At 41.9% G+C, this 27,657-nt stretch overlaps 2 protein-coding genes across 2 annotated transcripts; one reads left to right on the top strand and one right to left on the bottom strand.

Annotated features, from left to right (window-relative positions):
- Positions 1 to 1,772: 1,772 nt before the first annotated feature.
- Positions 1,773 to 19,392, bottom strand: LOC120043475 (transport and Golgi organization protein 1 homolog). Its single transcript, XM_038988068.1, has 25 exons — positions 19,377 to 19,392; positions 18,980 to 19,113; positions 17,373 to 17,429; positions 15,067 to 17,239; positions 14,720 to 14,785; positions 14,496 to 14,629; positions 12,882 to 13,007; positions 12,732 to 12,753; positions 12,519 to 12,595; positions 12,336 to 12,413; positions 12,096 to 12,206; positions 11,569 to 11,640; positions 11,348 to 11,452; positions 11,114 to 11,230; positions 10,850 to 10,931; positions 9,725 to 9,777; positions 9,511 to 9,601; positions 9,295 to 9,433; positions 8,916 to 9,108; positions 8,660 to 8,727; positions 8,258 to 8,346; positions 4,506 to 4,580; positions 4,354 to 4,400; positions 2,980 to 3,328; positions 1,773 to 2,823 (listed from the first exon to the last, which is right to left on the bottom strand). The coding sequence occupies exons 1-25, from the start codon at positions 19,390 to 19,392 to the stop codon at positions 2,564 to 2,566; spliced, it is 4,734 nt and encodes a 1,577-aa protein (XP_038843996.1). The 3' UTR covers positions 1,773 to 2,563.
- Positions 19,393 to 25,507: 6,115 nt separating this feature from the next.
- LOC120043481 (eukaryotic translation initiation factor 2 subunit 1-like) lies at positions 25,508 to 26,429 on the top strand. Its single transcript, XM_038988070.1, has 2 exons — positions 25,508 to 25,646; positions 25,927 to 26,429. The coding sequence occupies exons 1-2, from the start codon at positions 25,533 to 25,535 to the stop codon at positions 26,050 to 26,052; spliced, it is 240 nt and encodes a 79-aa protein (XP_038843998.1). The 5' UTR covers positions 25,508 to 25,532; the 3' UTR covers positions 26,053 to 26,429.
- The last annotated feature ends 1,228 nt before the right edge of the window (positions 26,430 to 27,657 follow it).

A 27,657-nucleotide genomic window follows, 5' to 3' on the forward strand; every position in this document is an offset into this window, starting at 1 on the left:
ATTGATGATGTCATATCCTGGTGCTGACACTGCCACAGTGAAAATATATAACTGCCCTGTTCATTTACTTACATCCTTATCACTGATCTGGCGTTATTTAATAGGTAAAAGTAATATATTGGGATATTTGCTTTAATCTATCACATTAGATGTGTGATTACTTCAAGGATGGGAGGAAGGATGCATTTTTTTAGCATTCAGAAAGGATTCTGAGATGCTATGATGTCATCCTGTTATAAAGGGAGTTGAAAAGGATGCTGCATGTAACTGAAGTTGTCTTTTACCTTTGTTTTGAATGCTGTTCCCATCAAGGACACACTGGCTAACCACTATTAAAACATTGTCTCCATTTTATTAATATTTTTTTTTGTAATGGCACTAACTGAATACACTTATGGTGCTTTCAAGAGAACCGGGAACTCTGAAAAAAAATTGGGTCAAATCATGACGTCACTGATCATCGGGTTGGAATGTCAGAGCTCTAGAAAGGTGCCAGAGTTCCCGACGTGGAATTCCGAGTTGGATGACTCAAAAGATTTCTCCCAGTCGGAGCTTGTTTTTTTCAGAGGTCCCAGTTGTCTTGAACACACTGAAGTCGGCGATTTCTGAGTTCCCAGATGTTTTGCTCACGGCATTAAGAGACACTAATCAGTGCATATTATTGTGTGTGTTGTACGACAGGGTTGACGATTGTCAATACAGTGTTGTGCTTTTGGTAACAGGTTGTGATAAAATGAACATTTATCATTGGACTGACAATTTACACTGCTTTCATTTTTAATAAACAAAATGCTGTTTGAATAGTGGTCCTTCCTTCTTTACACTTACTAAAGGAGCGAAACCTAACATGTCAAATTTTCACTGGGCTTGTTTGACATTGCAGGTGACTGCTGACTAATATACAAATGACCTTGCATCATAAAATAAACGACTCATTATTTGTAGATCAGTTAGTCATAATGAATCACATATTTGATTCTCACTAACATAGCCACTGCCGCGTAACACTAGTGAAGGCTTTGCAGGAGTGTCCATAGTAATTACCAGAATTACCCACTTAAATCAGGAATAAACAGATGGGTATTACTGTAGCAGTTATTGTTAGCATGTACAAAGAGAGCAAATTCAAGTGTTGGGTGTCGACAGAAAATCCACTTAGTCGTCATGATTAACCTTCAGTAACTCCATTTATGGCGTCACATACTGTAGAAATGTACAATGTCAATTCAGACCTGGAACAATGTGAAAAACGTGATGACAAACCCTGTTCCTTCTACCTGCACTGTTACTGTAGACTAGAGCAGGGTTTCGCAAACTCGGTCGTCCCCCCCCCCCCTCCTGGTGCACATTTTGGTTTTTGCCCTAGCACAACACAGCTGATTCAAATAATCTAAACTTGATGAGTTGATTAATAGAATCAACTGTAGTGCTAGGGCAAAAGGCCTGAGTTTGGGAAATCCTGGACTATAGCATAAGACTCATCAATCCCTTGTATGCCCTTACTTTTCCCTGTGTCATTCACTCAGCACCACTTTCAGTGTACAGTATGTTGGTGACAGGCAGAGCAGAGCCCCACTACACAGTCATTTGACAGCCTCGATAACAGTGTACATCATAACATTACAGATATGCCAATAATCACTCAAGTGTTTTGGTAGCGCTAAATATTGTCGGTGGCTACAAAGAAACGTTCTGGGACCTACAGAGTAAAACATTTCTAACCAAAGCATGCAATGAAATACATTTAATGCAAATAGTCTTTAGTCAAGTGCAACATTTTTTTGTTATTTTCTTTTTATTGAAAATAAATAGATAAATGTGATGCATCCCTGATGTAACATAAGAACAAAAAAAGAAACAAATGTGAAGGTCATATGACAGGTGTTCAGTTAGTGGGTGATTACTGGCTTTTCACATGTAATACAGCTACCCATACAAAACAAAATGCAGTCAGACATTTCCTTTCAAACTAAAATGGATCACAAAAGTTGTCATATGCTTCATATGAACAATAGACAACTGCAGTACCTTTTACCAGTTTTATTAATAAAATATCCTAAGAACAGCAAATACATCTTTGACTTTCAACTTACACAACTTTCCTTTTCAGTTCATTCTGAAGAGAGTTTGGGGAAGAGTTAAGATAATATGGTACTTCTGAAATGATCGATCAAGCAACCCAAAAGCTTGGGGTCCATTTATTTTGAATAATTTCCACAGGAAACCATGATAACATTGTGAAATTAATACAAAATCAACATAATACCCTTTGAAAAACTTAAATCCTCAGTCATACAATAGAAATGTTATTGCACAATAGGACTTGCAGAGTAACAAGCCTCAGTTCTACTCCTCTTCAAGTCATTATTACATTTCAGACACGAAACATAAGACATTGATTTTCTGATGCTTTAATAGGAACACTAACTTTTTAGATACTTCTGTTGTTTGCAAGTATATCATATGATATTTATTTTCAGCCTATTAAAAACAAAAAGGAAAAAATAAAGAGATGAATCGTGGTTGATTAAATGTAGCCAGGTCGTTAACGGTTGGTAGGTGTCTAAGGCTCTGCCATGGCAGAGCTGACTGAGTCCTGGGGGGCAGCTGTTGCCTGCTGGGAGCTGTAGTCTTGCCCCTGGCCCTGGGGGCCAGCGTCGGGCTGGGGGCCCACTGAAGAGTCATGGCCATGTGGGACCTGTGGCTGCACAGGGAAGTCTTTGGGGCCGACATGAAGAGGGAATGGGGCCACCCCAGGGGGCAGGTGTCGGAGTGGGATGAAGTGATCAAGTGGTCCATAGTGCACGTAGGTATGTGGGGGTCCTATGGGTCGGGCCATAGGAGGGTAGAAGGAAAAATGAACATACAAATATAACACTGTAGTACCAACATAACAATAGCATTGCTAACCACAACTGAAATACTAATAGCAAAGACTCAACTTGAGATAAAAGTTGGCGGCCAGAATTCACCACCTACCGAATGGAGGAGGCACCGGTCCATAGTGAGGAGGTGGAGGAAGGTACCGGTTGTGTGGGGAAGAGGGACCGTAAGCACCAGGAGGTGGAGGCCGATGTCCGGGTGGTATCATTGGACCAGGCGGGTGTCCGTTAGGCGGTGGGGGTCCAGGAGGCATCATGCCTGAGTGTCCGTTGTCTGGTCGGTACACGGGAGGCATGAAGGGTGGGGGAGGAGGGATGTGGTGTGGTCCGGGAAGGGGACGGTGGCAGTGTCCGGAGGGATGGCTGATGACTGGTCTGAGGCTTGAGTCGAGGGGGGAGCTGATGGGAGAGACCAGCAGGGAGCCAGGACCCTGAGGTCGAGAGTTCTGGAGGAACACAAAAAAATATTAAAACAAAGAATAGCAATAGGTCCATTGTGCTTGTAGCCCTGCTGCTGGCACCAACAATGAGAGACCCTTTCATCTGATTCAAACAGTTTCGTTAGGTTAGAACAAAACAAACAATTATGCACTGGTGAGAAAGACAACAATATCCCACAATAATAAGTCAAGTTACACAGTCCCACAAGAATCACACGACCAAGTTCCACACACTGATTCAGAATCAGGACCGTTTCCACAAAGCATTAACCTCAAACACACACAGCTTTAAATGACAACACATTTGAGATATCCATCATGTAGTTGTGCTGAAGTTATGGCTTTGTAGAACAGTGTCACCAATTCATTCAGTGGGGGTCAGAGGGAGGGTGTTGTAATATAGGGAAAATATAAAAGGAGCTTACAGACGGACCACGGGAAGCGGCAAAGGTCTTCAGACTTCAATGGGAGTAGGGTGGCAAAACGCAAGCAGTTTCGCAAGTGGCGCCATTCGTGGTACTCACTCCAGTGAGCGGCGGCGCTGGCTCTACGCTCAAGGCTTCAAAATATGCATGGTTGACCAATGAGCAGAGTTCTTCTCGCCAACCAACCAACCAACCAATGTTTTAATCACAACCGCCGAGCTGACAACAACCGGGACCGCTGGCATCTACACACGGTAGGCAGAAATGTTCAGTTTACCGCAGCCCGTCTGTAAGCGCCTTAAAACAAGCAACCACGCATGTCAGAATCCAGCCAGCAATGTTAAGTCTGACAACCCTGTGACGCCACTACCCAGCTGACTGCCACTCCAGCCACTGATCCACGGCTGGGGTAAGCATGCTCACACACACATCCGCATCCCTGCCACCGCTGCCTCGAACATAATACTCACTGCCTCTGGGTTCTCTGTGGAGGCCTGGGCCTCAGCCTGTGACTCTAGTGGAGCGGTCTGTTTAGTGCAAACACACCCACATGATGGAGGAACGGGGGGGAGAGATGCACATTGTCTCAAATTGACTGCAACTTACCGAGATGCCCAGATTGCTTGGTGAGGATGTACGTGGGGCCATGGTGTCTGTGGAGGAACAAAGGGAAGAATGATTAGAGGAGATATAGGATAAGGGCTCGATTAGGGAATAATACCACATCAACCCTCATTGACAAAAAATACAATCCCTACCAGGTCTAGCAGCCACTGGGTGTTTGTGGTACGGAGAGTAACGGCGGCCGTGAGGGTCAGAGTGAGGTCGTGGTCCTGCTGGACAATAAATACACGGTGATACATCAACGTAAAACACTGCAATATTCTCGGATCTTCTAGAATGCTAACCTTGGCTCTCCTGGTTGTCATTAGGCACCTGACTCTAGACCACGTTACTGGTTCATGCTACCATCTATTTATAGCAAAGTCTGGTCTATTTGCAGTCCGAGGAAAATGTTTGGTCATGTCATGGTAGGATATTATTCTTCCAGAACTAGAAGTACCAGTATCAGAATATTTGAGATTCTTCAAAGAAGCCACCCTTTGCCTTGATGACAGCTTTGCACACTTTTGGCATTCTCTCAACCAGCTTCATGAGGTAGTCACCTGGAATGCTTTTCAATTAACAGGTGTGCCTTGTTAAAAGTTAAATTTGTGGAATTTCTTTGCTTCTTAATGCGTTTGAGCCAATCAGTTGTGTTGTGACAAGGTAGGGGTGGTATAAAGAAGATGGTATTTTACCAAATAGGGCTAAGTCCATATTATGGCAAGAACAGCTCAAAGAAGCAAAAAGAAACGACAGTCCATTACTTTAAGACATAAAGATCAGTCAATCTGGAAAATTTCAAGAACTTTTAAAGTTTCTTTAAGTGCAGTCGCAAAAACCATCAAGCTCTATGATAAAACTGGCTCTCATGAGAAACGCCACAGGAAAGACAAAGAGTTACCTCTGCTGCAGAGGACAAGTTCATTAGAGTTACCAGACTAAAATAAATGCTTCAGAGTTCAAGTAACAGACACATCTCAACATCAACTGTTCAGAGGAGACCACGTGAATCAGGCCTTCATGGTTGAATTGCTGCAAAGAAACCACTACTAAAAGGACCCCCATAAGAAGAGACTTGCTTGGGCCAATAAACAAGAGCAATGGAGATGAGACTGACGGAAATCTGTCCTTTGGTCTGATGAGTACAAATTTGAGAGTTTTGGTTCCAACCTTCGTGTCTTTCTGAGACGCAGAGTAGGTGAATGAATGATCTCCATATGTGTGGTTCCCACCGTGGAGCATGGAGGTGGTGTGGTGTGATGGTGCTTTGCTGGTGACACTGTCTGTGATTTATTTAGAATTCAAGGGACACTTAACCAGCATGGCTACCACAGCATTTTGCAGTGATACGCCATCCCATCTGGTTTAGTGGGACTATCATTTGTTTTTCAACAGGACAATGACCCAACACACATCCAGGCTGTGTGAGGGCTATTTGACCAAGGAGAGTGATGAGTGCTGCATCAGATGGCCTGGCCTCCACAATCACCCGACCTCAACCCAATTGAGATGGTTTGGGATGCGTTGGACCCCAGAGTGTAGGAAAAGCAGCAAACAAGAGCACAGCATGTGGGAACTCCTTCAAGACTGTTGGAAAAGTATTTCAGGTGAAGCTGGTTGAGAGAATGCCAAGAGTGTGCAAAACTGTCATCAAGTCAAAGGGAGGCTACTTTAAAGAATCTCAAATATATTTTGATTTGTTTAACACTTTTGGTTATTACATGATTCAATATGTGTTGTTTCATAGTTTTGATGTCTTCACTATGATTCTACAATGTAGAAAATAGTAAAAATAAAGAAAAACCCTAGAATGAGTAGGTGTGTCCAAACTTCTGACTGGTACTGTGTGTATGTGTATATACAGTTGAAGTTGGAAGTTTACATACAGTTAGGTTGGAGTCATTAAAACTCGTTTTTCAACCACTCCACAAATTTATTGTTTACAAACTATAGTTTTGGCAAGTCGGTTAGGATTACGTTCATCTCTAGGAGACAGAACGCGTCTCCTTTCTGAGCAGTATAACGGCTGCGTGGTTCGATTACAGGCTCAAAATGGCCAGAAACAAAGACTTTTCTTCTGAAAGGCCAGCATCCCGGAGTCGCCTCTTCACTGTTGACGTTGAGACTGGTGTTTTGCGGGTACTATTTAATGAAGTTGCCAGTTCCTCAACGTGTGAGGCGTTTCTGTTTCTCAAACTAGACACGAATGTACTTGTCCTCTTGCTCAGTTGTGAACCGGGGCCTCCCACTCCTCTTTCTATTCTGGTTAGAGCCAGTTTGCGCTGTTTTGTGAAGAGAGTAGTACACAGCGTTGTGTGAGATATTCAGTGTCTTGACAATTTCTCACAAGGAATAGCCTTCATTTCTCAGAACAAGAATAGACTGACGAGATTCAGAAGAAAGTGCTTTGTTTCTGGCCATTTTGAGCCTGTAATCAAACCCACAAATGCTGATTCTCCAGATACTCAACTAGTCTAAAAGGAGGCCAATTTTATTGCTTCTTTAAATCAGGACAGTTTTCAACTGTGCTAACATACTTGCAAAAGGGTTTTCTAAAGATCAATTAGCCTTTTAAAATTATACACTTGGATTAGCTAACACAACGTGCCATTGGAACACAGGAGTGATGGTTGCTGATAATGGGCCTCTGTACGCCCATGTAGATATTCCATTTAAAAAATAAAATGTAAAAAATAAAAGCCGTTTCCAGCTACAATAGTAATTTACACATTAATGTATACACTGTATTTCTGATCAATTTGAAAATAAAATGCTTTTCTTTCAAAAACAAGGACATTTCTAAGTGACTCCAAACTTTTGAACGGTAGCGTATATTTTAAATATATATATATACAAATGTATGGAATGCAGTAATAACACAAGGGAAAGCAAAGGCTGAAGCTTTAGTAACCTAACGAGTTGCCACACACATATGATCTCACAACAGCTGAACACAACAAAAACACCACCATAGTACTGAAAGAGCAAGAGGGATGCAAGAGCGGTTATTCCAAATTGTGAAAGCAAACGAAGGCATGGGAACATTCTGGATCGTCTGGACACGCAAACACAGGTGAGAAAGATGGGTATGGCAGTAGAGGGAGAAAAGATGGCAGTGAAAGAGACAGGAAAGAATGTCTTCGAAAATCAGAGAGGACGTAATTAGAAGACAAACATTAGGAAGAGGAAAAGGTCAAATGGGTACCAACTAGGAGCAGGATGAGAGCAGTAGGAAGAAAAATAAAGGATATTATTGAAACACCACAGCGGAGGTAAAGACAGGGAAAAAGGAAAGGTGAAAAAGAAGCGGGGAGTCAGGGCATACAAGGGTGAACAAGGGGGGGATGGTTGATTGGCTGAGGGATGGTACTGCTCGGCCAATCAGGGCCAAGGCTGTCCGGGGCGTGGGTTCAGGAGACTCACGGTAGGGCTTGTTCCTTCGCCCCACAGGGGGAGGGGGGGCACCCGTGAACTTCTCACAGGTGAGGGCCTGTACGAATCACCTGTTTAGCAAAACCATTTAACAACAAAACACTCAGCCAAATACCACTCTCAGTCTCTCCACATTGGACCAGCTACAAGGAATTCAAATCAAAACCCCAGGAAAACATGCATTTCAGAGGGTGGACGTCAAACAGCAGATGAGGTATCAGACAGTCAAAAAGTCCAAGATCTAATTTGAAACGCAGTCACAGATGATATCCAACCGACAAGACAATAGAAATGGTCAGGAACGTTACAGAACGTTCAGATAGAAATATGATTCTCTGTCCTCAAGAATAGAGTCATATCAGCCCTATTCATTTCATTTCTACCTGCAAGTTATGTTCTGACGATTTTGCCTTACTGAATGCACCCCAGACGTGCCAGTACTAAATAACGTGAACTGAGGATTGGTTCTTACCTCGTCGGAGAGGCATGGGAGCCATCCCAGGGGTGGGCTTGAACAGAGGCCTACAGAGCTCCTTCAGCTTGCTGGACATGTCAGTCAGTCTAGGGTGAAAAAGAGAACAGGCATTTAGATTCTCAATACTGTACCTCCAAATCTAGACTAATACAGCTTACTGCATTGCAAAACTGTGACCAAAACACTTGCATTTGTGGCCCTTCGACTTGGCAGTGCAACCTTTGGTTCACAATGTGCCTCTTTTTACTTTACTATTATGACTAATTCAAAAAGTAAATGTGAGATTGACCAAAAATAAACCAAATGAAAGGATCTGCCTGTCTCCATTTTGAGTGAGCAATAGGTGAGCCCTAATTTGGTATAGCCCAATTGAGTCTGTTGTATTAGTGTTGCACTCACAAGTTACGAATGTTAGTTGTTTCCTTCTTCTCGTCGAACAGAGCTCGCTCTGCGGCGCGTGCAATCACCTAGAGAGAAAGAAGAGACATTTAAAATCTCCTGTTTTGGACTAAACTCACCTTACAAATGACTGGCCAAACAGAAGACTTCAAAAAAAAAATCCTGATCCTAATGTATGTGCCATCGATGGGGGTTGAGAAATGAGACATTTGTTGTTTCTTTAACAAATGGACTAATAAAGTTGTATTGTACAAACCCAGTTCTCGTGAGATTTCTGCTCCTGCTCAATGATCTGAGCTTTGTAGAACTTCTCGGTCCATTTCAGCTCGTCCTGGATCTCCTTAACGCGCTGCCTACACACCTTGACCTCCTCCTCTAGGGCCTTGCCATCCATCTCCGTCAGCCGGTCTTCCTTGTTGGGGCGCTCAAACTCCTCCTTGGTCAGCTTCCTGTAAGGCGACACACAAATTAAATCAAACTATTTAAAGACCATTTGAAAACCTCAAACCTCACAGTAAAAGAATACAGTAAAAGACAAGGAAAAATGTTTTTTTTTTTACATGCTGTGGAACCATGGAGAACAAACCCTACTATGGTATTAACACATGAACTGCACTGCTTCTGATTCCACTTACTGCTGCAAAGCGTTCTCCTTCTGCTGGTACATCTCTGTCATGATGTCATTCTTCTGCTGCAGGGTCTTGTACTGGTTCTCCAGGTGGTTCTTGTCACTTTTCACCAACAAGATGTCATGCTCCAGCTTCTGAAATTGCTCTGTGGTGAAAACAAGTTGATAGTGTTGAGAGAGAAAAGGCAGTGATGCATATCAAATTCTAGTTGCTGGGACATACCTTCCAGCTCATTCCTGGACTTCTCTTCGTTCAGCAGCTTGGTCATGAAGCGATCGCGCTCTTCCTCCACAACAGACAGAGTGGTCTGGACCTGTGGAAAGTTCTTCCAACAGTTAGTGGAAGAGTTGACACACTTCTTGGTTCTGAGCACAAGTTTTACCTGCCTTCAGGTACACAGAAATCTGGGTCCGTTCAAGAAAGAACTCAGTCTTACCCGAGAGACATCCATCATTTGCTTATGGCGGTTTTGGATGATGGTCTGCTTGTCTGAAACAAATAATTGTAAACACAGTGACACGTTTCAGGAAAGTAGGCGTATGTCGCGCGTCAATACTTCACAGGAGAGGCATTTGAATGTATAACTATCAAAATGCGTTTTTGGGGGCAAAATGCCTTCTGGTACGTGAACTTCCATGTGCCTTAATAACAAACTTGTATGCCATCCGTAAATCCGAATAAAAATGGTAAACTATGAGCAGAGTTAGTTTAGCCACGGAAAAAGGAAGGAACCTTCCCTCTAGCCATGATTGGCTGAGATAATGGATGAGCTGGACGCGCCATGAAACGAGTTCGGATTGGTCTGCCATGTAGCACGCTTCTGTCTATAACATGAGCTTCTCAGTATGTGTAAGTAACCCTTTCTAACGCAGCTTTTTTGAAAGATGCTCTCCACTTTTAGGAGACCCAAGTTTTGAAATCAGTGGACTGTCCGGTGGAAGCAGAGTATGATAGCTAAGGAGATGGAGAAAATTCTGTGGTTTGATTGCAAATATGCAGAGGCAGTCGAAAATAGAACACATAGAAGGCTGTTGTATAAAACACCTGTCTCCAGAATACATCTTCAAACTAAGGGAAACCATTTTCAGATATAAGTTTCTAATTTTGTCAGAAAGTCATTTTCTCATTGCAAAATAAAGCATATTGTTAGCTAGCTAACAATATGTGTGAACAATGCTGAATGGGTATAGACAAAGAAGAGCTCTCCAGTATGGGTTACAAGTTTATCAACTTTCAAAGCAGAATTACTTTCCCATTGTTCCTCAACTGTAGTGTATGATATACCATTTTGATGCTCCGAGTCTCTACTTTAATCCAATGTAAAAAAACACAATTTCAAATTTTGCTACATAAGACCAAATCACATGACAGTATCCTAATCAGAGAAGGCTGGTGGGAGGAGCTATAGAAGGACTGGCTCACTATAAAGGCATAAATGGAACGGAGTCAAGCACACTGTTTCCATGTATTTGGTTCCATTCCAGCCATTACAAGGAGCCCGTCCTCCTATAGCTCCTCCCACCAGCCTCCTCTGATTAGGACACCGTGTCAGGTGACTTACTGTTAGAGGCTACCCCGTTAGCAACAACTCCACCTTTCAGGTCATCGCAGGCCTCCAGGTCTCCTAGCAGGTCAGATAGAACCTGCCAGAGAGGTTGAGAACCACCAATTGATACATTACACTTTTCCCCTGGAATCAGTCAAGAAGTATTTTTTTGGAACATAATACAGGTGACATGTTTCTTTGTCATCAGGGTGCATTTGAGAACGTGTGAACAGGAATTGATGTGTGTAACAATATCGTAACGTGTAAAAAAAACTCTACGTTGTGGTCCTTCTGAAGGAGGGAATCCTCCAGGTCTTTCTGGGACTTCTGGTAGACTTTGATCTGCTCGCTTGTCTCCCTGTGCTTCTCCTCCCACAACTTGGCAGCATGGTGCAGCTGTAACAAGGAAATTAGGTCATCAGGACGGTGCAATGCAGGCCCTGCATGGCCAATGAGTCCTACACAATGTCATGAGGCTTAAAGTGTGAATCGTTGTTCCATATTGGTACTCACCGAGAGGTTCTCCTCCTTCAGGGTGGCAATATCCTTCTCCAGAACCTGGACCTGGACATTCCGGGCATCTTCGCGGAGTTTGGCTTCATCCATCAGAATGGTAGACTACAGATTCAATGATAAGGATAATTAAAAGGAAATAAACACTTTACATTTGATTGTTGCAATGTTAATATATTTGACATATTTTCATTGGGCATGTTCACTTATATGACCTATACCTTCGACAGTGCATCCTGGGTCTTCTTCTTGCTGCGCTTCAACTTCTCAATGGTTTTGTCCATTTCGGACATCTATGGGCAAAGATAATGATTAGCATAATGACAACCATCTTTCTCTGTCCTCATCAACGAGCCATCCTATTTAGGATAGTAGCTGGCTAATAGTAGCTGCCTATGCTGTCTACATCACGAAAGCAACTGCTCTCTAGGGTATCTCTCTCTCATTTGCAGGCTGTCCCTTTCTCTCTGTCTGCCCGCGCAAGTCCATGCAGCTGTAGGTGCAATGGATTGTGGTCATTTTAGTCAATTACCACATTTTCTGCACTAAACTATGTGGAATATTTATTCTCCTGTTGAAAACTACAACGTCCCGAAGTATGTGCTTGATTTGATTTCTCTCTAGAGAAACGGCACATTGAGCTCACATAATAAACTAACTTAATGGAATTCAAATAATTGAACCGACGTCAGAGAATTGGTTGTTCTGAAACATTTTAATTACAGCTAAATCGCTCAATACTACTCACCATATCTTCATGTTTCGCAGTATTGGCCCGCTCTTTGTCAAAGGATATGGCGTGTAAGTTATTTTCCTCGTCCAGGCGCTCATTTTGTCTCTCCATCTCTTGCACAATATTCTATTGGATAGAAAAAGAAAATGCTTAGTCAATTTAAACACTATGGAGAAGAAAAAAATAATAAAAAAATCTAATAATTGTCAGCATGACAATGACATGTGATCAAGATAATATTTCTTAGAGACTCACCTCCAATTCCTGGATCTTCTCCAGAGATAAAGTGGCAGATTTTTCAGACAGCTTTTGCTTTTCTTTAAGTTCTTCGCCCTGAGGGGAACCCAGTAGAAATATACTGTCAAAACATTATGTACCTTAATTCACATTGAACTCAAAAGTCTGGATCTTAGTCAGTGAAAAGTCTCTGCAACTTACCTGTTGCTGCAGTTCAGCGACCTTTTGGAGTATCTCCTTCTTCTCTTGTTCAAGCTTTTTCATCCTGTCCACCATTTCTTTTTCAGTAGTGAATAAAAACCATGACAAGAGTATGAAATCAGACATGGTTTACACATGACAAGAACACCAGCCTGTAAGCAATATGAATGAGGATTCACTATGCACCCTAAATAGCCAGAGAGAAGAACTTACTTAGATATGACTTGCTTTTGACCTGTGAGAAGGAAAAGAAAAGTGGCAGCAAACAGCCTCCTCAACGGTAGCATACAATACATCATAGAATAACATAAAGCAATCAGATAATGAAATTATGAAAGCAGTAACTGTGCAACAACGACTTACAGATAGAATGCTCCTCCAGAAGAGGAAGCCGATGACCCCGGCACCTGCAGTGATCAGCACGGGTTCACAGGACACGCCGTAGAAGTCTGGACCTGGCTTCCAGTGCTCTGGCAGGCTGGTGACCATCTGGGGAAAGACAGGTCAAATCAGTGTTACTACAGCACATGTCAGGCTTAGCAAATAAGTTGGGTAGTAGCTGGGCTGAGATGACAGAAGAAAATAAGTGATGTTAAAAACATTGAACTAAACCATCAGGCATTCCAGTGTTCTGTTTACAAGCATGGCTAATGGTTATCCCACTGAGCACCCTCTCAGTCAATGCAGAGGCATATCTTCAGATCAAATCAAGGTGGGTTTAGAAATAGATGTAGCCTATAACCTAGTTGTTGATCAAAATCAATAGAGAGAAGATTTGCCTTGACCTTATGCAATTAATGGGGATTGGATTGGACTGGGGCCCTACCACTGTCCAACCATGGTGACCTTTGCACAATACAGAACTTCCATCGCAGTCACTCAGTGAAATTCAGGGATTGGCTAAATGAATCACCACAGAGTGGATCTAACTAACAAGCCTTAGGCCTATGTGGATTTAGAGTGCAAAAGATTGCATCATGTAGCCTTTCACCCTGTAAAATGGCCAATAAACAAAACAGATGATTACATAACATATCACTAGACATGAGCCACATGTAGATTTTAATGGCATGTAACCTCAAGTGATAGTTATGTAAGGGGAAGCTGTCAAAGCAAAATTCAACAACTTGAAGGCACCTCTCGATCTGAGACCCAGATATAGGAAGAACGGATACTGCTAGTCTGGAAAGTGAGCCATTTTTTAAATGAGGAAGAGGACAGGCAAATGAAGTTGCCAACAAGATTCAGTTTCAATGTAGCCTAGCTAGCCAGCCATGTGGCGGCCTAAGACTTGACTAGCCAGCTAGCTACATTGTAGCCAACTACTTACATATCGAAGTACAAGACAGTACAAGACAGACAGTTGATCAGATTCTGTCATCAGGGGCAAAGTGGGTAAAGGGGTTGTTTCTTCCGAATCCATCGCTACTGTACGTTACTTTGACAGTTGAGCTGGCTATCTAGTTAGTTTGGCTTGTGACTTGCAATGCAACTCGTTTGCGTAAACCAACAACATGTCTACTAGCCTCCTTTTAGAGTTCTGAACGTGATTACTTTCTAAGCAAAACGCACAAAGCCTGGTAAAATGAGCGGGGGTATCATTTATATCCCACTCAATAAGCAAAACACCGGCTGTGGACACTTAACTTCAGTCTACACTTCACTAGAACAAGTCAACAAAAAAATGGGAAAGGATCACTGAACCTGGGCTGCATTCAGTACGTTTTTACGTTCTGGAACGTTTAATTTAACGGAAACGGTGCTGTACTCAACTACCAGTTGAAAAAAGGGGAAGGGTTGGGTAACGCTGTCAGCATGGCAAATGCCGCCCCCCAAATAAAAATAATACATGCATTGTCCCAGCAATAATAAAATAAGTATGAATACTTGAGTCCTAAGCACTACATGCAGGCAATTAGTCAATTACAATAGGAAGGAAAGCCCATTCACAAGAGAGAAATACATGAAGTAACTTACCATAACACCATATATTCCAAGATACTCATAAAACAGGGTGACGAGACGACCAGATAAAATTAGCACTGATACGAATGATGAACCACTCTGCTCATCTTCATGGAAATCAGTGACAGGAGGTGACTCCAGAGATCCTGGAAATACAGCACAAGCAAATTAGGTTAATGCATACAGTTTACATCTCACCACAATTTCAAAAGTAGGGAAGTATAATGAACACCTACCTGAGGGAGGGTGATCCATGTCTACGCTAAGTCCCATGTCCAAGGTATTTTCAGACATATTCCCATCTTTTGAAACATTCAGAGAGGTTCAAACAGTGAGTAAATGTTCATGCATTGCAATCTAACTGGCATTGTCAGGAAGTGTATTTGTTCTGTCAACAGATTACTATTTACTTTGTTGTACTTCTTGGGCATTTCTTAAATACAGCTTATTCTGCAAACCAAATCTCCAGGCATTATTATCATGTCATTAGCAATGTATGAGACTTTCCAAATATTTATTTAACAAAAGGTTTTAATCCTCCTATACTCTGACATGAACATAAACTGAAAAAAAGCATTATTACCTGTGTCAGGGTGTAGTTGACTGCCCACTGCCATGGGAGCACTGTTTCTGGCCGTTGAGTACTTCTGACGCAGGGTGAACACCAATTCCTGGAAGTCGTCCAAGATGGAAGCTTCCTCAAGAAACTCACCAGCCTCCTGCTGCAGGTCAGCGTTCTCATGGGCATCCAGCATCCTCTCAATCTCATCCAGGATTGGGGTTTCAGAGGCTTCCAAAATGGCTTCCAGCACCGTTTCAATGTCCTCACTGACGTTTGTCTGGGACCGCCGGGCAGCCTTCAGCTCCAGGTCAAAAAAAAGGAACTCCAACCTAAAGAGGTTCTGAGGACCTAGAATCTTTTGGAGGCGCTCCATATCCTCCTCCTTGCAGCGGTCTCGCAATAGTCTCAGCCTCAACACATTGTTACTGTATTCCGCCTCTTTGTTTGGAAGGGGATCCAGAACTTTATCTTTAAGTGAGGGCGTGTGGCTTTCAGCATCATTTTCAGTCTCATGCACCTCAGGTTCTATGTCAATAGCCTCGTCGTGTTGGACCACATCCAACACATCACTGGATACAACATCGGTTTGTGTATAATTATTGGGTTGCTCTGACCCAAATTCAGATAGACTTTCTGTGTCATTTTCATCAGTGTGCTCAGTTTTGGATGAAGACAATACTGCATTTTCATCCTCTAGTAACTCTTCCTCAATCTCTTCCCCCTCTAGGTGTATTGAATCCTCCTCCTCTATGGGGAGTTCTTGATGGCTCTCTTTCACCATTGTGTTTTTACTTGGATCTGGGACCTTCTGGTATGGTTCTCGAAATAGTCTGAAAAGCTCTGTACCACCCTGTTTAAATGTATTCTCTACTTGTGAGAAATCTATTGACTCCTCTTTTTGTATGGGGAGTTCTTCAACAGCTTGTTTCTGCTCTGATTCGTTCATTTTACTATCAAAGTCTGAGAGCATGTCTGTCTGTGAGAGCTGTTTAGGGACTGGGCTGTCATCTTCTGTGAGATTCTCTGCTAAAGCCTCAGTGTGTTCAAAGGGACTCGCCTCATCAGCAGGAGGTGTTGAAGGTTCGATGTCACCTTCTTCAGATTCATCCTCAAACTTCAACGTCTGAGAATCCTCATCAGGTACTTTGACAGCATCCTCACTGAAATTAGAGTGCCCAGGTTCCTCAAAGATTAGCTCAGAGGAAGTAGAACAGCCAAATGACTCCTTGGGTTCTTCAATTTTGGGAGGCTCCTCTGGTGTAATCTCACCTTCATCATCATCCTCCTCGTCATCTTCCTCTGAACCGGCAACATAAGCTATTCTTTCCCCACCACTGACAATGTTAAAAACGGTATCACCAAATGCAGACCACAGGTTATTGTCCTTGGAGTCCTGTTTCTGTGTATGAGGTACCTTTGATAGACTGTCTTCCTCATCTGTCTGATCAGATTCCGGAATGTTCTCGTGTTCCAAATTAGAACTTTCTTCAGGAAAAGCCAGCAATGGAGTTTCCCTGAGATGATGATCACTTTCCTCATCCTGCTGATATTCAGTCTTGTCACTTTCCTCGTCATATGGAGTCACCTTCCAAGTGTCCTTATCATTGGAAGTGACAGCATCAAAAGTTATTCCTAGTGTGGTGTTTAACTCAGGAATAGGTCTGCCTTCTGAAAAACCATCAGGTGCATTTTCTAACTCAGGATCATCTTTGGATTCAGGTTCTGAGGGGGTTTCTTTGATCTCACTTTCCTCTGGTTCAACAACACTGTACGGCACAGAGTCCTCTGTCCTCTGCTGATCTTTCTGAAGGTAATCTTTGATCCTCTCAGCTGTGGTCTCAAGTACAGTGTTAGATTCCACTCCCTTTGTGTCAAGAGTTTCAGGCTGAGGCAGAGAGGACTCTAAAGCCTCAAAATGTCTCAGATCATCATTATCTGGAACCTCTACAACCTTATCAATGTCCTCAGGTACATCCCTATCAATCTCATCATTTTCTAACAGTGTCACTTCAGGTGGAGGCTCATCCACTTCCACCGTGGTGCTCTCAGCACTTTTGTTTAGGTACAAAGTCTCTGTGGTTACTTGCACAGATTCCTCCTTGTCTGTTAACAATAAAGAGGAACCTAACAGTGAATCAATGTCATAACTGTCAAACTTATCGTGTCCAGTGTCAAAGCAAACAATGTCGGTTTCCTGAAAAGAAAAAGAAAACATTGTTTGAGTCATACTACCTATTTCAGAAAGAAGTTCAGTCATTCCAGACAATGTTTTAAGCGATGATGCATTGGCAGTAGTGAACTAGGCCTACATCTATTTATTGACTTACCTCAGCAGGAATCTCCAATTCTTTTTCAGTGTATATGTGATTGATTACGAGTTGGTCCTTATTGAAGTAACCAAAGCGGTTACCAACCCATTGTAAGAAATGGAAACAAAACAGAGAATGAAACATGTTAACAAAACAGAAAAAGCTTCAACATTCCTTCTAGACTGCAATGTTATCATATACAGTACCAGTAAAAAGTTTGGACACACCTACTCATTCAAGGGTTTTTCTTTATTTTCTACATTGTAGAATAATAGTGAAGACATCAAAACTATGAAATAACACATATGGAATCATGTAGTAAACCCTAAAAAGTGTACAAAAAAATATCTAAATATATTTGATATTCTTCAAAGAAGCCCAAATCAAATCCAATTTTATTGGTCACATACACGTGTTTAGCAGATGTAATAGCGGGTGTAGCAAAATGCTTGTTGTGTTGTTGAAACAGGAATGCTTTTCCAACAGTCTTGAAGGAGTTCCCACATATGTTGAGCTCTTGATGGCTGCTTTTCCTTCACTCTGTGGTCCAATTCATCCCAAACCATCTCAATTGGGTTGAGGTCGGGTGAATGTGGTCAAAAAGCCCTTACACAGCCTGGAGGTGTGTTGGGTCATTGTCCTGCTGAAAAACAAATAATTGTCCCACTAAGCACAAACCACATGGGATGGCATATCACTGCAGAATCCCGGTTAAGTGAGCCTTGAATTCTAAATAAATCACAGACAGTGTCACCAGCAAAGCACCCCCACACCTCTTCCATGCTTCACGGTGGGAACCACCCATGCGGAGATAATTCGTTCACCTACTCTGCATCTCAGAAAGACACGAAGGTTGGAACCAAAACTCTCAAATTTGGACTCATCAGACCAAAGGACAGATTTCCACCAGTCTAATGTCCATTGCTCGTGTGTCTAGGCCCAAGCAAGTCTCAACTTTGTTATTAGGGTCCTTCAGTAGTGGTTTCTTTGCAGCAATTCAACAATGAAGGCCTGATTCACGCAGTCTCCTCTGATCAGTTGATGTTGGGCTATGTCTGTTACTTGAACTCTGAAGCATTTACTTGGGCTTCAATATGAGGTGCAGTTAACTCGCAGCAGAGGTAGCGCTGGGTCTTCCTTTCGTGTGGCAGTCCTCATAAGAGCCAGTTTCATCATAGCGCTTGATGGTTTTTGCGACTGCACTGTTCTTGCCATAATATGGACTTGGTCTTTTACCAAATCTTCTGTATACCACCCCAACCTTGTCACAACACAACTGGCTCAAACGCATTAAGAAGGAAATAAATTCCACAAATAACATTTTAATAAGGCACACCTGTTAATTGAAATGCATTCCAGGTGACTACCTCATGAAGCTGGTTGACAGAATGCCAAGTCTGTGCAAAGCAGTCATCAAGACAATGGGTGGCTAATTTGAAGAATCTAAAATATATTTGATTTGTTTAACACTTTTTTGGTTGCTACATGATTCCATGTGTTTTCCAAAGTTTTGATGTCTTTACTATTTTCTACATTGTAGAATAATAGTGAAGTAAAACCCTTGAATGAGTAGGTGTGTCCAAACTTTTGACAGGTACTGTAATTTAATATTAACTCATACTTACACTCCCTGCACATATATTTGTCCTTTGGCCTGAGAGTTTATAGTAGACATATATAGTCTCTCCTTTTTTAAATGACAGAAACCGACAGTCTGGTCCAGTGAAATCGTTGAAAGCTTTGCCCCGACACAGCAGCACTGTGGAGAGGAATGATTCAAAGATCAGTTGTTTCACGCCTACCAAAGATTCCAGCCCATTACCTCAGCGTCCACCCTATGTGCCCCATGCACAATCAGGGCGTGAATAGAATACAAATCACTAAGGAAAGCCAAGCATTAAGGCTAAATAGAATATTGTTTTTGTCTTGATAAGGTAGATGTAAAAAGAGAAGAACTTGCAAGCAGAGGGGTTAATGACATGCCAGTATTTTTTGTCAACAATAGCTAGCTTTATAGCTAACCAGGCCTATAATCCATCTTGCAATTTGCTTCCTAAACCAACACAGAAGTATGATATATTTATGGTCAATTTAGTAAGTAACTATAGTAGTTGATTACAATTAAGCTCACATCTCTATTATTGTGTGTAGCTAGCTAGCTAGTTAACTAAGAAGACTGTCAGATCAATTGGCAAGTTGTCATGTAGTTAGTTAGTCAACGTTCACAAGTTTGGATTAGCTATGGGCCCTTGTGTGGCTTTGCCTTTGGGTTCAAGAAAATATATAGGCCAAAAGCTTGTTTACATGGTCCAAGCTACTAATGTAGTTACTACAGAAACACAGTTATTATAGTTTCAGAATTTGGCAAATAGTCAGGCAGTAGGCAACACAGGCCGAGACTTCGATTCGGCTACAACTAAGCAAGCTTAGGTTATTATGCATTGGTAGTGTAACGCCCCTGGTTTTATAAGCGCGGAAATCGACTCTGCCGCACGAGCATGCTTTTGCGGCACAGTCGATAGCGCGCCGGACCTTGGGCTAGAAGTTCGAGGGTTCGAGACCTGCTCCCCACTGTTTCATTACATTGGTGTCAGAAGTGATCGGACCTTGCATCCACGATAGTGTGTGTGCTTGGCCGGTGAACGCGTTCCTGTAAGACGTAGAGTCGCAAGCTAGCGCGAGGACGCGCTCTTTGAAAGGAGGGAGTAGTGTAACGACCCTGGGGTTATAAGCGCGGAAATCGACTCTGCTGCACGAGCATGCTTTTGCGGCACAGTCGATAGCGTGCTGGACTTCGGGCTAGAAGGTCGAGGGTTCGAGACCTGCTCCCTAACTGTTTCATTACAGTATTTACAACTAACGTTAACGACAGTTGCGCTAGGTTAGCCGAGTTTATCCCTTTGAAATGACAACGCCGGTCAAGCTAGCTAGCTATGGAAAGATGGAAGCATCCTGAAAGTTCGCTTGAGTTTAGCGCCAAGTACTTACCACTGCATTCCTCGTCTGCACATCTTTTGAAGTCGGAGAAGCTCCTTTCGACTGCGGCTTTGGGTATGAAATGATGAATACATAAAATAAAAATGTATACATAATAAACATTTACAGCCATGTTGGCAATTGGGCTGACTGGTTCTGCTCGACTATGAACAGATGAAGCCTAAACGTCAGCAAATCCAAGGCTGGAACAATTCGCAGGATGTTGATCGTAGAGGCAAATATCAAAATCTGGGCAGACAATGTCAAAAATAAGAGCAAGGACATGAAACCAGAACGCATAATAAAAGCGTCTTATTGCGTCACAATATACGTTCTGATTCGGGTTTATCACGTCTTTGTTGGATAGAACTAAACAGTCCACAAGTTAACTGACAAGTGAGCGCAATATCCCATTCGATTTCTCCATTCAATTGGACTTTCTGACTATCGCAGATTTATTATGATACATTAAAAGCACATGTTCATTGTTTTTCAGGCACTGGGTACCAAAACAAACAGAGAGGATAGATAGGACTCACATTTCCAGGATAGGCTATAAACTACGTTTATATTAACCTGTAAAAGTCAGAATTGATCAAATAAATGTTAATACAAATGCGTAGTTGCTGGACGAAGCTAAGGGTTGGCGATCCAGTTGTTTTTGTTTCACCTGTTATCAAAATAGTAGCCACTCCCACCCGAATAGACTACAATCACCCCATTAAACAGAGGACATCATTTTACTCACATTTGGGAGGACCCTCAATGACGGTAATGATCCAAGTCACATGTCATTGCCAATAAAATGACAAAAAAGCATTGCAACAAATTACAGTCCTATAACAAAGACAATTTATTTAATTACATGTTTTGATTTGACCTTTATCTAGGCAAGTCACTTAAAAATAATTTCTTATATACAATGACGTTCTAAACCCTAAACCCAGACAACGCTGGGACAATTGTGCGCTTCCCTATGGGACTCCCAATCACAGCTGGTTGTGATACAGCCTGGAATCGAACCAGGGTCTGTAGACAGAAGCTGCTTTTCAGTCTCTCGATCTCAAGGCCATCAGACTGCGAAACATCACTAGCACATCAGAGGCGGCTGCCTATAGACAAAGATTTGGAATCACTGCCAATTTTAGAAATGGATCACTAGCCACTTTAATAATGTTTCCATATCTAGCATTACTCATCACAAACCGGCTCGTGGAGATAACAAAAATATATTTCAGTTATTCCTTAACTGAAGTAAACTAAATACAAGTGTTTGTGTGCATCAATGTGATAATGAGGGGTGTTGAAAGGTGCCAAAGCAACCAAACGGCCACAAAAATGCCACAACCAAAAATCTATAAATGTGTCTGCATGGAGAGTCTCCCCAATGAATGGGGAATTGGTGCATTTATCCGGGAACACACCCTGGCCCAGGTGTGTCCCATGTCGCTGACGACCCTCCCAGCCCTTCCCGCCAACATCCTAATAAGGAAAACAAGAGCAAAGCGAAATAATACGGCAGACAGAGCAGGAGGGTCGTCACAATATGTATAAACTGCACTCCACACTATTCTACGGTATCGTAGTCACTTTAATTGTGTTTACATACTGCATCACCCATCTCATATGTATATACTGTATTCTATACTATGCCACTGTATCTTCGTCCAATGCCGCTCTGACATACACTGCCGTTCAAAAGTTTGGGGTCACTTAGTAATGTCCTTGTTTTTGAAAGTAAAGCACATTTTTTGTCCATCAAAATAACATCAAATTGACCAGAAATACAGTGTAGAAATTGTTAATGTTGTAAATGACCATTGTAGCTGGAAACGGCAGATTTTTTATGGAATATCTACATAGGCGTACAGAGGCCCATTATCTGCAACCATCACTCCTGTGTTCCAATGGCACGTTGTTAGCTAATCCAAGTTTATCATTTTAAAAGGCTAATTGATCATTAGAAAACCCTTTTGCAATTATGTTAGCACAGCTGAAAACTGTTGTTCTGATTAAAGAAGCAATAAAACGGGCCGCCTTTAGACTAGTTGAGTATCTGGAGCATCAGCATTTGTGGGTTCGATTACAGGTTCAAAATGGCCAGAAACAAAGAACTTTCTTCTGAAACTCGGCAGTCTATTCTTGTTCTGAGAAATGAAGGCTATTCCATGCGAGAAATTGCCAAGAAACTGAAGATCTCGTACAACGCTGTGTACTACTCCCTTCACAGAACAGCGCAAACTGTCTCTAACCAGAATAGAAAGAGGAGTGGGAGGCCCCGGTGCACAACTGAGCAAGAGGACAAGTACATTAGAATCCATAGGCCTAATGGACACATGCTCAAACTCGCACACATTTGATAGAATAAAAAATTAAAAAAAAGGGGTAGGTGCTACATCCATTTTTGGACACACATTGTTTTAACCATGTTATGAGGCTATACAGTGTTTGTTTACATTTACAATGTTTACAAACACTGGAGGAAAACAAGTTCACACACACACTACCGTTCAAAAGTTTGGGGTCACTTAGAAATGTTCTTGTATTTGAAAGAAAAGCACATTTTTTTGTCCATTAAAATAACATCAAATTGATCAGAAATACAGTGTAGACATTGTTAATGTTGTAAATGACTATTGTATTTGGAAATGGCTGATTTGGAATGGAATATCTACGTAGGCGTACAGAGGTCCATTATCAGCATCCATCAGCGCAAACTGGCTCTAACCAGAATAGAAAGTGTGGGAGGCCCCGGTGCACAACTGAGCAAGAGCTCAAGTATATTGAAGTGTCTAGTTTGAGAAACAGACGCCTCACAAATCCTCAACTGGCAGCTTCATTAAATAGTACCCGCAAAACACCAGTCTCAACGTTACCAGCGAAGAGGCGACTCCGGGATGCTGGCCTTCTAGGCAGAGTTGCTAAGAAAAATCCATATCTCAGACTGGCCAGTAAAAATAAAAGATTAATATGGGCAAAAGAAGACAGACACTGAACAGGGGAAGATTGGAAAAAAGTGTTATGGACAGCCTAATCTAAGTTTGAGGTGTTCGGATCCCAAAGAAGAACATCCGTGAGACGCAGAAAAAATGAAAAGATGCTGGAGGAGTGCTTGACGCCATCTGTCAAGCATGGTGGAGGCAATGTGATGGTCTGGGGGTGCTTTGGTGGTGGTAAAGTGGTAGATTTGTACAGGGTAAAAGATCTTGAAGAAGGAAGGCTATCGCTCAATTTTGCAACGCTATGCCTACAACAGGACAATGAGCCAAAGCACAGCTCCAAACTATGCAAGAACTATTTAGAGAAGAAGCAGTCAGCTGGTATTCTGTCTATAATGGTGTGGCCAGCACAGTCACCGGATCTCAACCCTATTGAGCTATGGGAGCAGCTTGACCGTATGGTACCTAAGAACGGCCCATCAAGCCAATCCAACGTGTGGGAGGTGTTTCAGGAAGCACGGGGTGAAATCTCTTCAGATTACGACTTCAACTAGAATGCCAAAGGTGTGCAAGGCTGTAATTGCTGCAAATGGAGGATTCTTTGACGAAAGCAATAATTTCAGTTAAAAATCATTATTTATAACCTTGTCAACATCTTGACTATATTTCCTGTTAATTTTGCAACTAATTTCATGTATGTTTTCATAGAAAACAAGGACATTTCTAAGTGACCCCAAACTTTTGAACGGTAGTGTGTGTGTATACAGTTGAAGTCGGAAGTTTACATACACTTAGGTTGGAGTCGTTAAAACTCGTTTTTCAACCACTCCACAAATTTCTTGTTAACAAACTATAATTTTGGCAAGTCGGTTAGGACATCTACTTTGTGCATGACACAAGTCAATTTTTCAACAATTGTTTACAGACAGATTATTTCACTTATAATTCACTGTATCACAATTCCAGTGGGTCAGAAGTTTACATACACTAAGTTGACTGTGCCTTTAAACAGCTTGGAAAATTCCAGAAAATGATGTCATGGCTTTAGAAGCTTCTGATAGGCTTCTAATTTACACACAATACCCCATAATGAAAAAGCAAAAACAGGTTTTTAGACATTTTAGCAAATGTATATTTAAAAAAAAAACTATAATATCACATTTACATAAGTATTCAGACCCTGTACTCCTCCATGCTTCACGGTGGAAACCACACATGTGGAGATCATCCGTTCACCTACTCTGCGTCTTACAAAGACACTGCGGTTGGAACCAAAAATCTCGAATTTGGACTCATCAGACCAAAGCACAGATTTCCACTGGTCTAATGTCCATTGCTTGTGTTTCTTGGCCCAAACAAGTCTCTTCTTCTTATTGATGTCCTTTAGTAGTGGATTTTTTGCAGCACTTCGACCATTAAGGCCTGATTCAGACAGTCTCCTCTGAACAGTTGATGTTGAGATGTCTGTTACTTGAACTCTGTGAAGCATTTATTTGGGCTGGAATTTCTGAGGCTGGTAACTCTAATGAATTTATCCTCTGCAGCAGAGGTAACTCTGGGACATTCCTGTGGCGGTCCTCATGAGAGCTAGTTTCATAGCGCTTGATAGTTTTTGCGGCTGCACTTGAAGAAACTTTCAAAGTTCTTGAAATTTTCCGCATTGACTGAACTTCATGTCTGAAAGTAATGATGGACTGTCGTTTCTCATTGCTTATTTGAGGTGTTCTTGCCATAATATGGACTTGGTCTTTTACCAAATAGTGCTGTCTTCTGTATACCACCCCTACCTTGTCACAACACATTAAGAAGGAAAGAAATTGCACAAATTAACTTTTAACAAGGCACACCTGTTAATTGAAATGCATTCCAGGTGACAACCTCATGAAGCTGGTTGAGAGAATGCCAATGGTGTGCGAAGCTGTCATCAAGGCAAAGGATGGCTACTTTGAAGAGTCTCAAATATAAAATATATTTTTTGGTTAGCTGATTCCATATTGGTTATTTCATAGTTTTGATATCTTCACTATTATTCTACAATGTAGAAAATGTTAAAAATAAAGAAAAACCCTTGAATGAGTAGGTGTGTCCAAACTCTTGACTTGTACTGTATATACATACATTTTTTTATTAAAAAAGACAAAAGCATCCACTGAAAGTGACTTTTAGTCCAAGATCTGTGTCAGGGAAAAGGCTATATGCATCACAACATTGTGTCTCTTTGGGTCTCTGACAGATTAATCTGATAGCGCCGCCGCGCTACGTCATGACCACCACCACACTGGAGCGCACAGAGGGTCTCTCTGTCCTCAACCAGGCCATGGCTGCCATCAAAGAGAAGATTGAGGAGAAGCGAGGAGTGTTTAACATCCAGATGGAGGTCAGTACAATAACCTTATTGTCACAATTTACATAAAATCATATGTTTGCTGTATTTTAATACACTAGGAAGAGGGGGACAATGGAAAGTCCAAGGTGGGGTGGTAGAAGTTTCATGTAAAACAGAAAATTGTAACTCCTGCCATATGTAATACATGCTTTGGAAGTCTTACTCGCCAGAGATCTCACATTAAAACAGTATTAAAAGCAGCAACAATGTTCAGGACATTGCGCTTTCAATGTCCATGTGTTAATGTCTTATATGTTTTCCTCCCCTCCAGGCGAAGGTTGTGACCGACATAGATGAGACAGAGCTGGCCCGCCAGCTGGAGCAACTGGAGAGAGAGAACGCTGAGGTGGACGGAGATGACGAGGATGGAGAGATGGAGGCCAAGGCAGAGGACTAAACTAGATGAAGAACTGAGGGATTGGATACGACGACGAGACCAATTATACATATGCAGTCCAGAGCATGTATTCATAAAGCATCTCAGAGTAGGAGTGCTGGTCTAGGATCAGCCCACCCCCCCATATGTAATCTTATGCATAATGATCTAAAAGGCTAAACTTATCCTAGATCAGAACTCCTATTTTGAGATATTTCATGAATACAGGCCTTGTCTGATGAGATGACGAACTTCATATCAAATCAAGCATTCTAGAACGTCTCTCCAACTGAACCCTTTGGATCAGTAGCAGGGACCCTCTCAGGGAGACTGATAGAGAGATGGCTACAGGCACTGACTGTCATACTGCCAAACAGGGCTGGGAAAGGCCTCTGTGATTATACAAATGGACACAATAACAACTGAATATGATCACTGAACCCTAGCTGTTTGAATTGCATAAGAACGGGTGGGTTGGGGTAGGATTAGCCTTTTTGTGCAGTAGCCAACTCCTCTCTGTGTGGAAGAGTTGGCTACAGCACATATAATACAAAATGGGACAAGGCTTGGGTTGGTGGGGTGGTAGCCTGGTCCCGTGCTGAATGTTCTTTAACCAACTCTTTGTGACACATGCAGTATAGGACCAGGCTAGAGTGAGTAGGGGTTTAGATAGATTCTGAGAATATAATAAGACAAGTGTTTTATATATAGCAAGGACATATTTTAGGAATGAGTACTTTTGAAAGTGGTTTTGACTATCTCCCCAACTCCATGAAAGGACAATAGCGTTCTTGTTGTTTTCCTGCTCAATATGGTTCAAGTGAAATGTCGGGCGGAAGAGAATAATGCTCACCTAACCAACTCACACAGATCTTTATAACTTAGGGTGCATTCTGGATATATTTCTATTTTGTCAGGACTACATTCTTAACATTACATTAAACAAATAGAAAAGTAAATATGTGTTATCAGGTTAGAAGTGATTGAAAGTGAAACATGCACTTAAATTAAATGTGGGATGCAGTTATAGCAGAAGCTGTTGGAGAAAGGTCCATGTGGGTACTCTAGCCTTTATCAAAGATTTTAAATAAGATGTTTAATTGTTGTCACGTGCACAGGATATGTACAGTGAAATGTGGTGCTTTATAGGGTCTGCCATGGCAGTACAGCACACCTGGAGCAAATTAAGGTTAAGTGCCTTGCTCAAGGGCAAATCAACCTTGTCGGCTGGGTTACTAGTCCAACACTAACAGCTAGGTGACCTTCTTCCACCCATTCACAAAATAAGCAAATTAACCATATTCGGCAGGACAAGCACGAGATAGTGAGATCCTATTGGGGCGTTTTTGAATACATTTGCGTTTTTCCGTTATGGAACACTTACTCTGAAATGCGCATCTAAACAACGCACTTTTACCAACGTTTCTAAAAAGGTAAAGTCTACATAACTTAATCTACTCTGTTCGTAACATATTCTATTTTTGGGAGCAGAAAACTGTATTGAGATTACATTTTTAATCGATGAGTAAATTACCACTGCCGGTCCCTGAGCTTCCTGTAGAAACTGAATCTGGCTCATTATTCTATTTTTGCTATTATCTCTGGTTGTAGTTTGTCTGCACTACA

This window comes from Salvelinus namaycush, unplaced genomic scaffold, assembly GCF_016432855.1.
Source record: "Salvelinus namaycush isolate Seneca unplaced genomic scaffold, SaNama_1.0 Scaffold939, whole genome shotgun sequence".
NCBI lineage: Eukaryota > Metazoa > Chordata > Actinopteri > Salmoniformes > Salmonidae > Salvelinus > Salvelinus namaycush.

Excerpts from the sequence above, each read along its gene's own strand:
- LOC120043475 (XM_038988068.1), bottom strand. Across the intron at positions 11,453-11,568 it reads CCCAGGATGCACTGTCGAAG|TCTACCATTCTGATGGATGA; the intron begins GTATAGGTCATA and ends TTGAATCTGTAG. Across the intron at positions 9,602-9,724 it reads AAATGATGGATGTCTCTCGG|GTCCAGACCACTCTGTCTGT; the intron begins GTAAGACTGAGT and ends AACTTTCCACAG.
- LOC120043481 (XM_038988070.1), top strand. The coding sequence starts at position 25,533 with ATGACCACCACCACACTGGAGCGCACAGAGGGTCTCTCTGTCCTCAAC. Across the intron at positions 25,647-25,926 it reads TGTTTAACATCCAGATGGAG|GCGAAGGTTGTGACCGACAT; the intron begins GTCAGTACAATA and ends CCTCCCCTCCAG.